Source organism: Alligator mississippiensis, chromosome 1 (genome assembly GCF_030867095.1).
Source record: "Alligator mississippiensis isolate rAllMis1 chromosome 1, rAllMis1, whole genome shotgun sequence".
NCBI classification, from domain to species: domain Eukaryota; kingdom Metazoa; phylum Chordata; order Crocodylia; family Alligatoridae; genus Alligator; species Alligator mississippiensis.
Window position 1 is genome coordinate 244,203,830 of NC_081824.1, and position 13,535 is coordinate 244,217,364.

General features: G+C 46.9%; 1 protein-coding gene across 1 annotated transcript; it reads left to right on the plus strand.

The window, feature by feature from the left end:
• Window positions 1–445: 445 nt before the first annotated feature.
• Window positions 446–11,979, plus strand: C1S (complement C1s). Its single transcript, XM_006273405.4, has 12 exons — window positions 446–553; window positions 1,054–1,123; window positions 1,558–1,762; window positions 2,584–2,761; window positions 3,047–3,172; window positions 5,871–6,070; window positions 6,367–6,520; window positions 6,888–7,003; window positions 7,541–7,619; window positions 7,997–8,134; window positions 8,860–8,934; window positions 10,656–11,979. Exons 2-12 carry the CDS (start codon window positions 1,119–1,121, stop codon window positions 11,459–11,461), a joined length of 2,082 nt encoding a protein of 693 aa, XP_006273467.2. The 5' UTR covers window positions 446–553; window positions 1,054–1,118; the 3' UTR covers window positions 11,462–11,979.
• Window positions 11,980–13,535: the final 1,556 nt, after the last annotated feature.

A 13,535-nucleotide genomic window follows, 5' to 3' on the forward strand; every position in this document is an offset into this window, starting at 1 on the left:
CCTACTGGTAAGAAAGACACAGAAACTGAACTCCCCTTTTCTCCCGTAAGGGGTTTTCAAAGGGTAGGATGAGGCACGACAGCTGCCAGGAGCGTGCTTGTGGTAGCTGTTCTGCTGCTGCCTAGCTTGCCCACCTTCCTAGCTTCCTCCAGGAATTGCGAGGAGATTAAAGATAAACTCCCACCAGCTGGAATTCCCCTTGCCTTTGCTTTTCCCAAAAGTCATCTGACTTCCCCGAAAGAGCTGTTTAGGCTAATCCAACTCAGATCTTCATGCTTTAGCCCCACAGGCTCGGCCAAAGGGATTGTGCAACCTGCTCTGGAAATTCCAGTCTTTGCGCAAGCCTGGTAAACAAAACGCCTTGGCTGAAGAGGGGAGGCTGCAAAGCTGTATACCCCCGGCAGGGGGTGCTTCCACATTGCCAGTAAATGGGTACATCCTTCTCTCTCATGCCCAAAGATTGGGGCTGGGATGTGGTTTGGAGGCTGTGAATAGACAGAAAGAAGAGAGGAGGGACAGGGAGAGAGAGGAGAGAAAGAGACGGAGAGAGAAGGTAAAACCGCCACATAAATGTTAGAAATGAGCCTGGCAGATGACCCCAAACACTTTCGTTTGGCTTGCCTGGATCAGGAGGGGCCAGTCACTGTATTACCGGGAGACGCAGTAGCAGGTGCTGTCACTAACTACAGCATATAAGGGGGGCTTTACTGGGAAAGGTGTGTTGGGGGTGGGAGTGAGTCAGTTGGGAACAATTTCTGTCTTGAGTCACTGCTGATTGTAATGTTACAACACAGTGCTTGGAGATTCTGTGCTCCTGGGGTGAATTTCAGTGACTCAATAGGGGGACGGACACCCCTTTCTCTGTCTGTACTGAACCTAATGCCTCCCCATGGCTGCTGGCACAGGAGGTGTTGCTGTCTAGATGGGTTGTGAAGTTTGCTCCCTACGCAGCTCCTTTGGCACGTTCCTTGTGCTTTGGGGCCATGACTGTCCTGCCCACCAACTGTACAAACACACTGCAAACACTAATCAGTGCTATTGTTTTTGTCCCAGTCCCATAGCTCCAAAGTCCAGACTCCGAGGATTTTTGGGAAGAAAACAGGACAGAACTTTTGCAGATGTGGTGAGTGACAGAAAATACAAGGGGCTTTTTGGATTGTTCATAAGTTAATTTTATGAATCATGTTTCTTTCCTCAACTCTTGTACCAATCCTGTTATCTGTACCTGCTGCACTTGCAGCCCCCAGGAAATGAGGACTAAGCTGGGGGGAGGATGTAGGTCTCCTGCAGGGACAACCTGGGTCCAGCATCTGTTGTACTCTGAGTTCCCAGAAGATGGGTGGCTGGAGCAGGGAACAAAGTCAGTGCCATACCCCTGCTGTAGAGGGCTATAAGAGAGAGCCATTTGCACACATTGCAACAGCAAGTTTTACTGCTACAACAAAACCCAAGAAGATATTCTTGAGAGCCACCATCTGACACCTTTTCTGTTAACTACTTGCATATATACACACACACAGAACTCATGTTGCATCATCTTCCACTGCCTTCTCCCAGGTGCCTTATCCTCTGCTTCTTCCTGGCCAGAGCTGATGCAGCTCCCATGTATGGTGAGATCTTATCTCCCAACTACCCTCAGTTATATCCCAATGATGTGCACGAGTCCTGGAATGTCACAGTTCCCTTAGGATATGGCATCCGTCTCTACTTTACCCACCTGGACATTGAACCATCTCAGGACTGCGAGTATGACTTTGTGAAGGTATAGTACCACATCCACCCACCTGTCAAGGTGCAGTACACACACCCGCCTCCAAATCAGGGATTCAGGGCATCTGGGCAGAACTGAGGAGCAGCAGCAGAGCTGGTGTCCATCCCCCAGGGCTATCATGACAGAAGGGTACTATGGGGAAAGACAGAGGGCCATTGTATCGCTGTGTATGGGGGTCTAGAAATGAAGCAGACAACAACAGGTCCCTCCTGGTTCAATAATTGATAAAGCACAAATGTTTCAGTGCATCTACAGCAGACATGGGCAAATTGGCTTGGCTTTGCCTGGCATCCACACTATCACTGTCGTAAACTGATTTGGTTTCAATGCCATCTGGTCATCTGTTCCCATTACAGGTTTGAAGCAGGGCTGTAAGCTCCATTTCCCAGATGCTTCAATTGTTGAGTCTAAGCTGTCTGCTGAGTCCTCTCTGCCCCACTATGTTCCTTCCAGCCAAGGTCCCTCCCTCATTCTTTCCTGTCACATATGCCCTCCCAGCCACCAATAATAACCTTCTTTCCCAGTCCCATTGTAAGCCAGTGAGCCATGGGTGAAGGGGGGCTATTTGAGACAGGGAGGATATTATTTTTCTACTTATGCTGGCACCCAAATCATTAAGCCACAAATGACTCAATCACAGTTAATCCTCCACAGCTACAGGCTGATATACACTTAGTTTAACTGATAACTAATAGTGACTAAGAAGCTTGGTGCAGACAGGGGTGTGCTGAAGTTGGACCAGTGAGACCAAGCAGTGGTAATCATACACACCTCTTTAGTGAATCAAGACCTCCATGTCTGTCCTTCTGCAGATTCTGTCTGGTCACCACGTTGAGGGCATTCTCTGTGGGCGAAAGACAAGTCGTGTCCCCAGTTCCCCGATCCTGGAGGAATTCTATGTCCCTTACAACTCTCTGACTGTGACCTTCCAATCAGACTTTTCCAATGAACAGCGTTTCACTGGTTTTGCTGCCTACTATGTTGCAGTGGGTAAGTCTGGGACTGCCTCCTAGTCTGTAGAGGGGCCTGTAAATATGAGACTCCTCAACCCATTTTCCTGGGGCTGGCAGAAAGGAGGGATGGCTGGTAACAATGGCTTCCTCAGAGCAGTGCCTTATAAGTGTTCAGCTGCAGCAGAATGGGGCCATGCAGCATTCTGTGTTGATGCTCAGCCTCTCCTCTTATCAGTGACTCTTTAGAACACTTTCTCACCCTCCTTCCCCCAGCTTCTCCTTCTAGACTTGGCTCATTCTTGTCTCCCTTCAATCCCTGCAGATGTGAATGAATGCACAGATTTTGTGGAAGAAGCCTGTAGCCACTACTGCAATAACTACATTGGTGGTTACTTCTGCTCCTGCCCTCCAGACTACTTCCTGCAAGACGACAAGAAAACTTGTTCGGGTAAGAGCTCCACATGTGCTGTCCCCAACAGCAGGAGGCAGTATATGTTCCATTTACATGGGACTCAGGGAGATTGTTAAGGAAATCTGCAAGTGGTGGTAAGTCAGAAAGAGCTGCAGTTAACAGAGAGAGAGGAAAATGAAACAATGGGATGTAACAAGGAATAATAAATTCATTCATCATCTGGGAAATTAATGTATCTGGGGAATGGAAACACACGGACATAGATTGGAAGGGATGCCCTGGGTCACTGAGTCCAATTCCCCCTTGTTCAAGCAACCGTGTCATATAATCCTTTTCATAACATTATCAAGCTCCTTCTTAAAAGCAGTTGGTTTTGTTGCTCCTACAACTTCTACTGGGAGGCTGTTCGGTGATCTCAGTGCTCTGATACTTTGCAACCTCTTTTAATATCCAGCCTATACTTTGTTCATGGCCCTCTGCTTTTGTGCCAGCATTGTCTTTTACCTTAAATAGGTGTTCCCTCCCTGAGATTTACCATTTGATATACTTATATAGGAGTAGTCATGTCCCACCTTAGCCTGTTTCACAATGGCTAGACAAGTCAACCTCTTCTAGTCATTTCTTATAAGAAAGACTCTCCATACACCTGATCATCCCAGTAGCCCTTGTCCATACTTGTTCCAGCTTGGATTCCTCTAAAAAATGGTAATCAGAACTGTAGACAGTACTTCAGATGAAGTCTCATGATTTCCTGAACAATGATATCTCTACTAGAAATAACTTGATTGACATGCCCTGTCATGGCCACATCACATAGTCCTTCTAAGATCAACTAATAGACCCGAGTCTTTTTACTTCTCTGTTACTTCCCAGTGATAAACTCCCAGTTTATAGGATAAATTTTTAATCCCTAAGTGTATGACCTCGCACTTTGTACTCCTGGATTTATTCCCATTTCTATTAATTCAGTCCTCAATGCTTTCCAGTTATTTCATTATGATATCTTGATTCTTTTCCCACAATGGTGAAGCTTCCCAGTTTATGTTGTCAGGAATCTCATTAGCATACTCCCCTTGTTATACCAAGGTAATTAATAAGAGCACTGAATAATATCAGTCCCAGACTTACCCTTGAAGAATTCCATTAGGAACTTCCTTCTGGCCCAGTCGTTCAACATAATCTGTTGTTCCCATTCAGCAGTTCCTTGAAACTCCCTTAGAAATACCCATCTTCTCCATCCCAACTAACAATTTCCCATGAGGTTCTGTAGGGAAGGCCTTACTGGAATCTAGAAAAGTTAGACATATATTAAGGTTAGATTAACAGAGTCTGCATTTGGTAAACCCAAGCTAGAGTTTTTCCCATTTTTCCATTTACTTCCACATCTTTCTTAACTATTGTTCTCTGAAGGAAAGAATTATTCCTTCTCTCAAAATTCATTCTAAAGCTTTGCAAAGCATAAGGTCAGACTAACTGACTTGTAGTTTCTCAAGTAATTCAAAGTAATGGAATGCAGGAAGTGGGAAGCCGTAAAGGCCTAAAGAGACCAGGAACTGAAAATTCACGACTTTGCAAAGTGCTTGAGTTTTCCAAGAAGCCACTGTAGTTTTGGGGGACTGCAAATGTTGAGATATTGTGGAACAGTGAAGTATATAGTATTTCAGAGAAGAAAATACTAGGTGCAGTCAGCTGTGGATTCTCAGAGGCCTCTCATCCCAGAACAGAGAGGAACAGTCCCTCTCCATAGAGCTCTGGAGATACCTGACATGCAGATAACATGTGCATTTGTGGGCCTCTCAGTTTCTGTAGGAGATTGACAAACTGGGGGAAACCACAGAGGAGCCCAAAATGCTTTTGGGACCAGAAGAGTTGCAGTAGGGTAATTGAGGAGGGAGGGAAGGCAGGGACCAGGGGAGCAACCCTAGGCACCACCCGTTGGTGGTGGCCAGAGGGGATTGCTGACCTCCTGCAGATGCTGCCAGAGGTGTCGGCGGCAGGGTGGCGAGCGGTGAGCAGTGACCGCCCACAGGCGCTGCTGACACTGTATTTTTGTAGGGTGTGTGCTGCCACACTCAGGGGGTGCACATACCCCTGCATGCACCCCCTACATGTCGCCCCTGGCACCACCTTTGTGGGTGGAAAAGACGGGTAGAAAAGCAGCTGCTGTGACAGAGGTAGCTGATTGTGCCACCATAACTGGCATATCAGAAACTGGCTCTACTCCATGTGTTAGTGGATGCCCTGGGCATACACCCACGCTGCTATGCTCCTGAGGAGTCATTTCAGAGAGCTAAATTCAGCTGGGCAGGCAAAGCTGCAGCTGTGCTGAAAGGGGCTGTAACTATGAGAACCGTCTGTATGAGCATGAGGGTAACAAATCACAGAAGGAGGGAATTGCTTCTGAAGGGCTGGAGGGGAAGCAGTAAGAGGAATGGGGTAAGACTGAGGCAAAGGAAGGACACTGAAGCCATTTCCAAGTGCTGAGGGGTCTGTAGTGTTGTTCCCAAAACTTGTTGTTCCAAATGTTGAAGGCTCTGTAGTGTTGTTCCCATCTGGAGAACAGAGCACTTGGAACTAAGGTGTCCCCAGGAAGTGCAGCCAGTCATCACGGCAAGAGCCAAGTTACAGTTTGTCTCACTGATTGATGCAGTGTTCTGACGATGGGGTCTAGTCCCCCAAGATCCAGACCACTTTCCTCTTGTGTCCCCTGCTCATGTTTCCCTCTCAACCCTAGTGAACTGCAGTGGAAATGTGTTCACCGAGCTGTCTGGAGAAATCACCAGCCCCAACTACCCCAACTTGTATCCAGAGAATTCGCGCTGTCAGTACCGTGTGGTCCTGGAGCCAGGCTACCGTGTGGTGTTGAACTTTCGGAATGGGGACTTTGATGTGGAACCAGCTGACTCGGAAGGGAATTGCCATGACAGCTTAAAAGTAGGTGGTGGGATAGATGTAGGAGGCCTTTATAACTGTGGTCTGTGCATTCCTGACCCTACCCATATCCTCCTAGAGATTCCCCTCCTCTCATGCTCAGGGTTCCCTGCTCCCCACTAGCCCCAGTCACAATTCCCCAGGAAATTCATGCCTGCCTCCACCACCCCCTTACCATAAAGCCCAACTATATTGTCATAAAAAGAAGTGTCTTCTCAGAGTCCCGTTCTTTTTCTTTTTGTCTCCTCCTTCCTTCTTCTTTGGTATTGGTCATTTCCTCTTGTTTTCTGTTTTCTTAGTTCATTGCTGGAAAACAGCATTATGGTCCCTATTGTGGTAACAGATTTCCAGGGCCTTCAGAAATTAAAACCAGGAGCAACATTCTGGACATCATCTTCCGAACAGACAGAACAGGGCAAAGCAAAGGCTGGAAAATACGTTACTATGCAGACCGTGAGTAAATGCCTACTCTGCTGTTTTGGCAGGAAGGTTCCTACCAGGTGGTGAGGTGCATGGCAGGGACAGCATGCTTGCATGTTATTGGCTTCACAGCTATTGACTGGCCAGCTGGATGCTTGCTTAGCTGGATGGTTATTGATTAACCAAATGGCTGGCTATTGGCTACATGGATGGATGGATGGATGGATGGATGGATGGATGGATGGATGGATGGATGGATGGATGGATGGGTGTGTGAATGGATGGATGCCTGTTGTTTTGGCTGAGGTGTTCCTACCTCGGTGTTGGGCACAGAAGGATGGGATTTGGAATGAGAATAAGTGTCAGGACAATCAGTCACTTATCTCTTTATTCCCCAAAGCCATACCCTGTGTCCAGAGTGTCACCCCCAACTCCATTCTTGACCCCAGGAAGGACAGCTATATCTTCAAGGACTACGTGACGGTGACCTGTGTAGAAGGCTATGAGGTTGTAATGGTAAGCTGCACCAAAAATATATGTTCATCCAGCTCCACAGTGCAGTTCTACTTCCCCTTCCCATTACATAGCCTGAGGATACCGTTAACTTCAAAGTGCCTCTCCCATATACCCTACAGTGTCTTTCACTTACTTCCTATCTGGGAAGCTGAAGGTCAATGCCCAAGAACCTAGCAGGGAGAGAATATGTTGTATGTAAATTTGAGCACAGGTCTGTTGGTACAAAGAGGGTCTCCTCCAACAGCTCAGAAGTGACTGGAGGCTCTCAGTGGTTTTGAAATAGAAAATTCTTTTTGTAGAATAAGGCCAGTGGTCCTCCATGATCCAGTCTGTCTCTTACCCCACGCAGGCTTAGATTGGTGGACTTCTCTAGGTTGGTGCTCTGCCTCCCTCTGTACCTGATGCCTCTGCAGAGAGCCCGTTTCCCCCCCAGCGGTACTTTGAAGATCCCTTAGTGAGGTGCCACTACTGCAAAGCTTAATGTGGTTACACTGCCCTCTCAGTAGCTGACATGGCATGTATTCTTCTTTTGCACAGCCACGCGGAAGCCTAAGAACCTTTCACTCTACATGTCAGCATAATGGAGAATGGAGCAACTCTAACCTCAAATGTGTCCGTAAGTGACCTATTTCTCTGTGGTAGAGCTGATTGAAAGAGACACTTTGGACCTTTGACCAATCTGGCCCCAGGTAAGGGGAATGGGTGACTTATGGGGATTCTGCATCTGTGCAGCTCACTCTACTGTTTAGTAGGCTATATTTGCTCTGGGAATGCAGATGTCAGTCCATACCTTTATATAGCAATATTATAGGGTTTGAGGAATGAGGCATGAGGCTGCTGAATGGATCGAGAGTGAAATGATGACTAATGGAGGATATGGGAAGTTGCAGGTACTTGTACAAAGTGAATGGACTGCTCCTACTTGTACAAAGTGAATGGACTGTGGGATGTGGAAGCCCCTATGATTAACACCTGTTTGGCTCTTCTCTGCAGCTGTGGACTGTGGTATTCCTGACCCTATTAACAATGGCAGAGTCATCTACTCTTCGGGATCTGAGGAGACTCACTACAAAGCTGTTATTCACTATGTCTGTGAAAAGCCTTATTACTCCCTGAAAACCAGAGGCGATGGTAGGCATGTCACTAGCCACAGTAGTCTTTGAATAAAGGTCCCAAAAAGAGCATTGTTTCAAGAGCTGTATTCTGACTGCTTGGAATAAGGCTCCCTCATGGGACTGGGTAGAGAGTCTCCACTATAGCTAGTGGAGACTGTACTGTTTGCTATGTCTCAGCCTTGCCTTGAGTATAACACTTCAGGAGCTGCAGTTGAGCCATTAAGGAGGCTATAGTATAGCCTATATCAGAGTAAGGCTGGTGCAAGCCCCCGCAGTACAACACCCCAAGGACTAAGGTTGCATTCAATGGTGCTATGAAATAACTGGATGCGTATACATTTCCAGGTGTCTGACTGTAGGGGTCTGTATGCAGTGCATTAGTAATGAGTCTTGTTTTTAAGTGCCTAAACTACAGCAACCACCACCACAACTGGCACCAATCATTTCCTTTGCTAAGCCATGTCAGTGGTCAGGTAATGGCCTTAATGGGCAACAAACACCATTCTCTTTGCTGGAGTGGTCACTCCAAGGTAGTGGCTGAGGCATATTGGCAGGAGGTTGCATGTGTCAGGACTGCTCACTCTCTGCTTACAGAGCTGTGTTTAGTCTGGAAATGCATAGGTTGGTCACATTTAAACAGCAATGTCACCTGGCCCCACAGAACCAACTTCCCAAATACCCTGGTCACATCCACATGATGCTTTGTATTGAAATCCTTTCTATACTTCTGTGCTTTCCTAGGAGCTTATCAGTGTTCAGCCAGTGGAAGATGGGTCAGCAAAGACATGGGAACAGAGCTGCCAACATGTGTCCCAGGTATCACCAAGGAGAGTGTGTGTGTGTGTGTGTGTGTGTGTGTGTGTGTGTGTGTGTGTGTGTGTGGATATATAGGTGTGCTTTTGGAGCCTAGCCTTCATTTATGCTCAAGTTTCCTCTCTATCACCTATCGGGTTTCTCAACTTGAATTTAATAAAAAGCCTGAAGTGAAAAGCCACAAACTTCATGATGATACTAAGAAGAACCTTAATTTTCCCCTTCTCACTCTGAGCAAACAAAATGTTTATACATTTTTATATAAAAATTATAACATTCATAAGACTCACCATCTGTCTACAGAAGTGAACATGCTAAAGATAGGACCTTACATTTTAGAGCATATACACTAAGAATGTAAAAGGGTGTAGAGGTAAAATATCAGAGACACATATGTATAAGACAGTTGAAACTATCTGGTATTCACATATACATTCTCAAAAAGGCTGGGGTTTGTTGATCTAATTCTTTGTTAGGCTTTTAGCAAACCTTAAAAAAGAAATCCTTCCTCTTAAACGAATGTTGGGTACAGCAGTTAATGAGTATGAGCTGGAAGGTGCTGAAAGAACACATCTTATCCCAGGGGTGGGCAATTATTTTGACTGGAAAGCTGCTTAATGAGTTTTGGTGAGCTGCAAGAGCCCTGCTCTTTGACAGGTGCCCTACCCTGGTTGCCATCTTGAGACCGAAAGCACCTCCCCTAATCCCTGACATTTACCACTGGAAGTCCCTCTCCTTGGCCCCCAAAAGTACTCCTTTGGGAGTGGGGGGTTGCCATCTTGGAACCAGAAAAAAACAAAGTCGTACGCTAAAAGTCGAATGCCTACTAGAACATATTTTAATTTTATTACAAAAAATGTTTTTGTCATGATTTGTGTTTGCATAGTGTACATAGAGGTGATTGCATAATAAGTAAAAAATGAAGTCTTACTCTTGTATGTTGTGTGTGGGGGCTGTGGGGTGTGGTTGGGAGTGGGATGTGTATATGGTAGGGTGTGGGAGGTATATGAGGGGGTGTGACTGGGTGAGTGGGGGGATATAGGGTATGTTGCAGGGGTTGTGGGGCAGGGTGTGGGCATGTGGCATTTGTGAGGTATGAGGGAGAATGGGGGGTGTGGGGACCCCCCCCAATGCACTGCTCCTCCATGGTGCACAGCCCTGCTGCTGGCAACAGCAACAGCAGCAGGTGGTGGGTGCTTGGGGTGTTTATGGCCCACACAGGTGTTATCACTTGGCAGTGCACAGCTCCGGAAAGTGCTGCACATGGTGGCAAAGAGTGTAGCCAGGCTGGCCTCCCTCTACTGCACAGGGCTTCCTGCGGTGCATGTGCAGCTCCCAGCACTCGCGTGCCACCATCACTGAGGGAAGCCCCACACAATGGAGCCAGCTGCCTTCCCCGCCCCGTGCCATGCAGGTCCCAGGCCTCTGCTGGAAAGCAGGGGATGGGGCTGCCCTTCACTTCCAGCAGAGTCCCGGGGCACCTGTAAAGGGACAGGGCTACCCTTGCAGCCCTCAACAGCTCACCGAAACTCATGAAGTGGCCCTCGAGCCAAAATAATTGCCTGCTCCTGTTCTATATTATAAAATAACCACAGAAAGAGGTTACTTAGAACCAGAGATTATGTCAAGAACACAGGAAAGAGGGCCTATGGGGTTTTTAGTAGTGTACTACATGCAACCATTGTTTTCCAAACTTGGTCTTTCCCTTTCCCTTTTTTTCCTAGTCTGTGGCATTCCTAGCGCCCCGATCCAAGATACAGGGAGGATTTTTGGGGGCACCCGGGCTGAAGAAGGCAACTTCCCCTGGCAAGTCTTTTTTCGAGACCCACGAGCAGGTGGGGCACTTATTTCTGACCGCTGGGTGCTGACTGCAGCTCACGTGGTGGATGAAAAGGAAAAGCCTGACATGTATGCTGGGATAATTAATATCAGCCAGCAGTCCCTGAATCAGGGCACTCATCTGGAGGTAGAGGATTCATTTGTTCACCCTCTCTGGATAAAGACAGAAAATTTACATGGTAGAACAAGAACAGACTTTAATAATGACATTGCCTTGCTGAGGCTGAAGGAGCCTGTGAAGATGAGTCCTAAGATCTCACCTATCTGCTTGCCTGAAAAATCCTCTGAGTATGAGCCACAAATTGGGGTTCTGGGCTACATAGCTGGTTGGGGGAGGACAGAGAATCGGGTAAGAGTCCAGCGTCTCTTCAAGGCACGGATTCCTGTGGTAGCCATGGAAAAGTGCCGTTCTGTGAAGACAGAAATAGACACAGTTGATTCCAGCACTTTCCAGTACACAGACAACATGATCTGTGCTGGGACTGGCCAGAAGGACAGTTGTGAAGGGGATAGTGGTGGGGCTTATGCCATGCAAGATCCCCATAATGAGGAAAAATACTATGTATCTGGCCTGGTTTCCTGGGGACCAAAGTGTGGTACCTATGGTCTTTACACCAAGGTGGTACGTTATGTGGACTGGATCAGAGAGACCATAAGCCAGTATGAAAAGACTGTAGCTTCACAGACATAGAGCCTTTCCACCCCCTGGTGCTGCCAGCCTTACCATGTGCTGAGGGTCAGCTGCCAAAGCAGGCTGCCTGACCATGATTCTATTCACTTTTTGCATAAAACAAGCCACCTGACTAATTGTGCCAGACTGGAGTCAGGAACAAATGGACTTTTCCATTGTAGCTTCATCAGAGAGGGGTCTTTGTCTTTCAAGTCTCCACTTGAAGTAGCAGAGCAGGAGCAGAGAGCATTCTGGGTAGGGGCCCCTTTTCATCCTTTCCCATAAAGTTCTCTGTTCCTTGGTATTCAGAGAGGAGCTATCTATGCCTCATCATCTGCATGTTAGCTCTGCAGCAGACACATCAATGGGAACAAGACAGGGTCATTGCTAATCCTCAAGGTTCAGAGTTTGGCCAATCATCATGAAAAAGAGGCACTGCACCTTTTTGTCACTGGAACCATAGAGGTTCAGAGGTTTCAGCTTTCTATATTTCCTGCAGCACACATTATCTAACTGCATTAAAGGATCACTAAATCACCTCCCTGCCTATGCCGTCTCATTTTTTCTTCTGTTTTTCAGGCTAGACCTAGGCTTCCCTGCAGTCCCAGTTGAAATGACCCTTCACATTGCCCATCCCTATCCTTCCAACCTTTTGTAATGATGTGATTCATGATACCTCACTGCAGCACTAGTGCTCTTTCATGGACTGGTTGGATCCCCAGCAAGAGTTGCTCTGAGGGAAAAGGAGTTATTTCACAGATCCAAGCCTCTAAACTAAACTGAGGGAAGAGGAAGTCACTGTGGTGCTTCTTGCATTCCCCAGACCTCAGAGCCTGGTCATCATCAGGCTTCTGCAGCACACACAAGAGACTGGGTGGCAATAGGGTCAATGACCTACTGGAAATGTGTTTGTCTTAGTTTACTCATGGGGACTTTCCTCTCCAAAGTACTACTCCAAGTCCTGAATTCCCCACACACGTCCTGGAGTAGTGAGGGAACATCCCTCTCTATGTGGCTCTAAGGAGATATTACCAGGGTTACTGCAGTCAATTCAGGGACCCTCAATCTCTGGGTGTGTCTACAGTAAAATGAAAGTGCGATGTCAGGAACACAGGAAGAGGACTCTGAAAACCATTGAATCCAGTCTCCAGTACTCATAGGCAACTATGAATGGTGCCTGTAGACACGCTAGAAGGCTGCTGCGATGCACTGTATTATTTGATTAAATAAGTCTGCTTGAGTGTGCTGCTTAGCATGCCTCCAGCAGCTTCTGTGTCTCATGTATCTGTGCCTCAACACTTCAAAATGGCAGCTGGGTCACTTTAACTAAAGCTTGTCAAATATGCATTAAAGTGCCCCTGCCGCCATTTTGAAGCATGGGGATGCTGATATGTGAGATGCTGTGGGCAGCTTAATTAGAGCGGCTGTGGGAGCTGCCCTAATGAAAGCGTCCCCCACTCAGAGCACATGGAAAAAAACATGTCCAAAGGGTCCACAAGAACATCCCCTCTGACCCCTCTCACATGCCATAGCCTCAAAGCTTCCTATAAAAACCTCTATAGCATTTCAGAAAGCGGGGAGAAAAAGGGTACCACTGATGCCTTGCCACCACCATGGCATTAAATTAAATTATAATAGGCTCAGATGATCCTGGGAAGAGGGTAACAGAAGAAGGCAACAGAAGAAGACAAAAAAACCCAACAATGTTTGCTAATCTGACATGAGAGAAAAATCCTTCCTGATCCCAGATTTGATGGTCTGTTAACCCTGAGTATGTTATCTAGACTCACCAGTTAGGTACCTGAGAGGCTGCCAGCAGGAGCATCAGAGGATCCCAACCAGACACCTGGCTCTAGTCATGGCCAATGTTCAGTGTGGAGGAAGGTGAAAAGAGATCCCTAAACCCAAAATACATTCATGGAGCAAAAATAAATACATAAATTCTGGCACCTACAGACAACCAGCAGAAGCCCCAAAGCATGGGATTTCTCTGGATCTCTTCCACACAAAGATCAAGCTTCCTTTCATCCACTTTGTGGTAATGGAAAATATTTGAATCCACATAAGAGGAAGAAACCTTTTTTCTGTTGACACC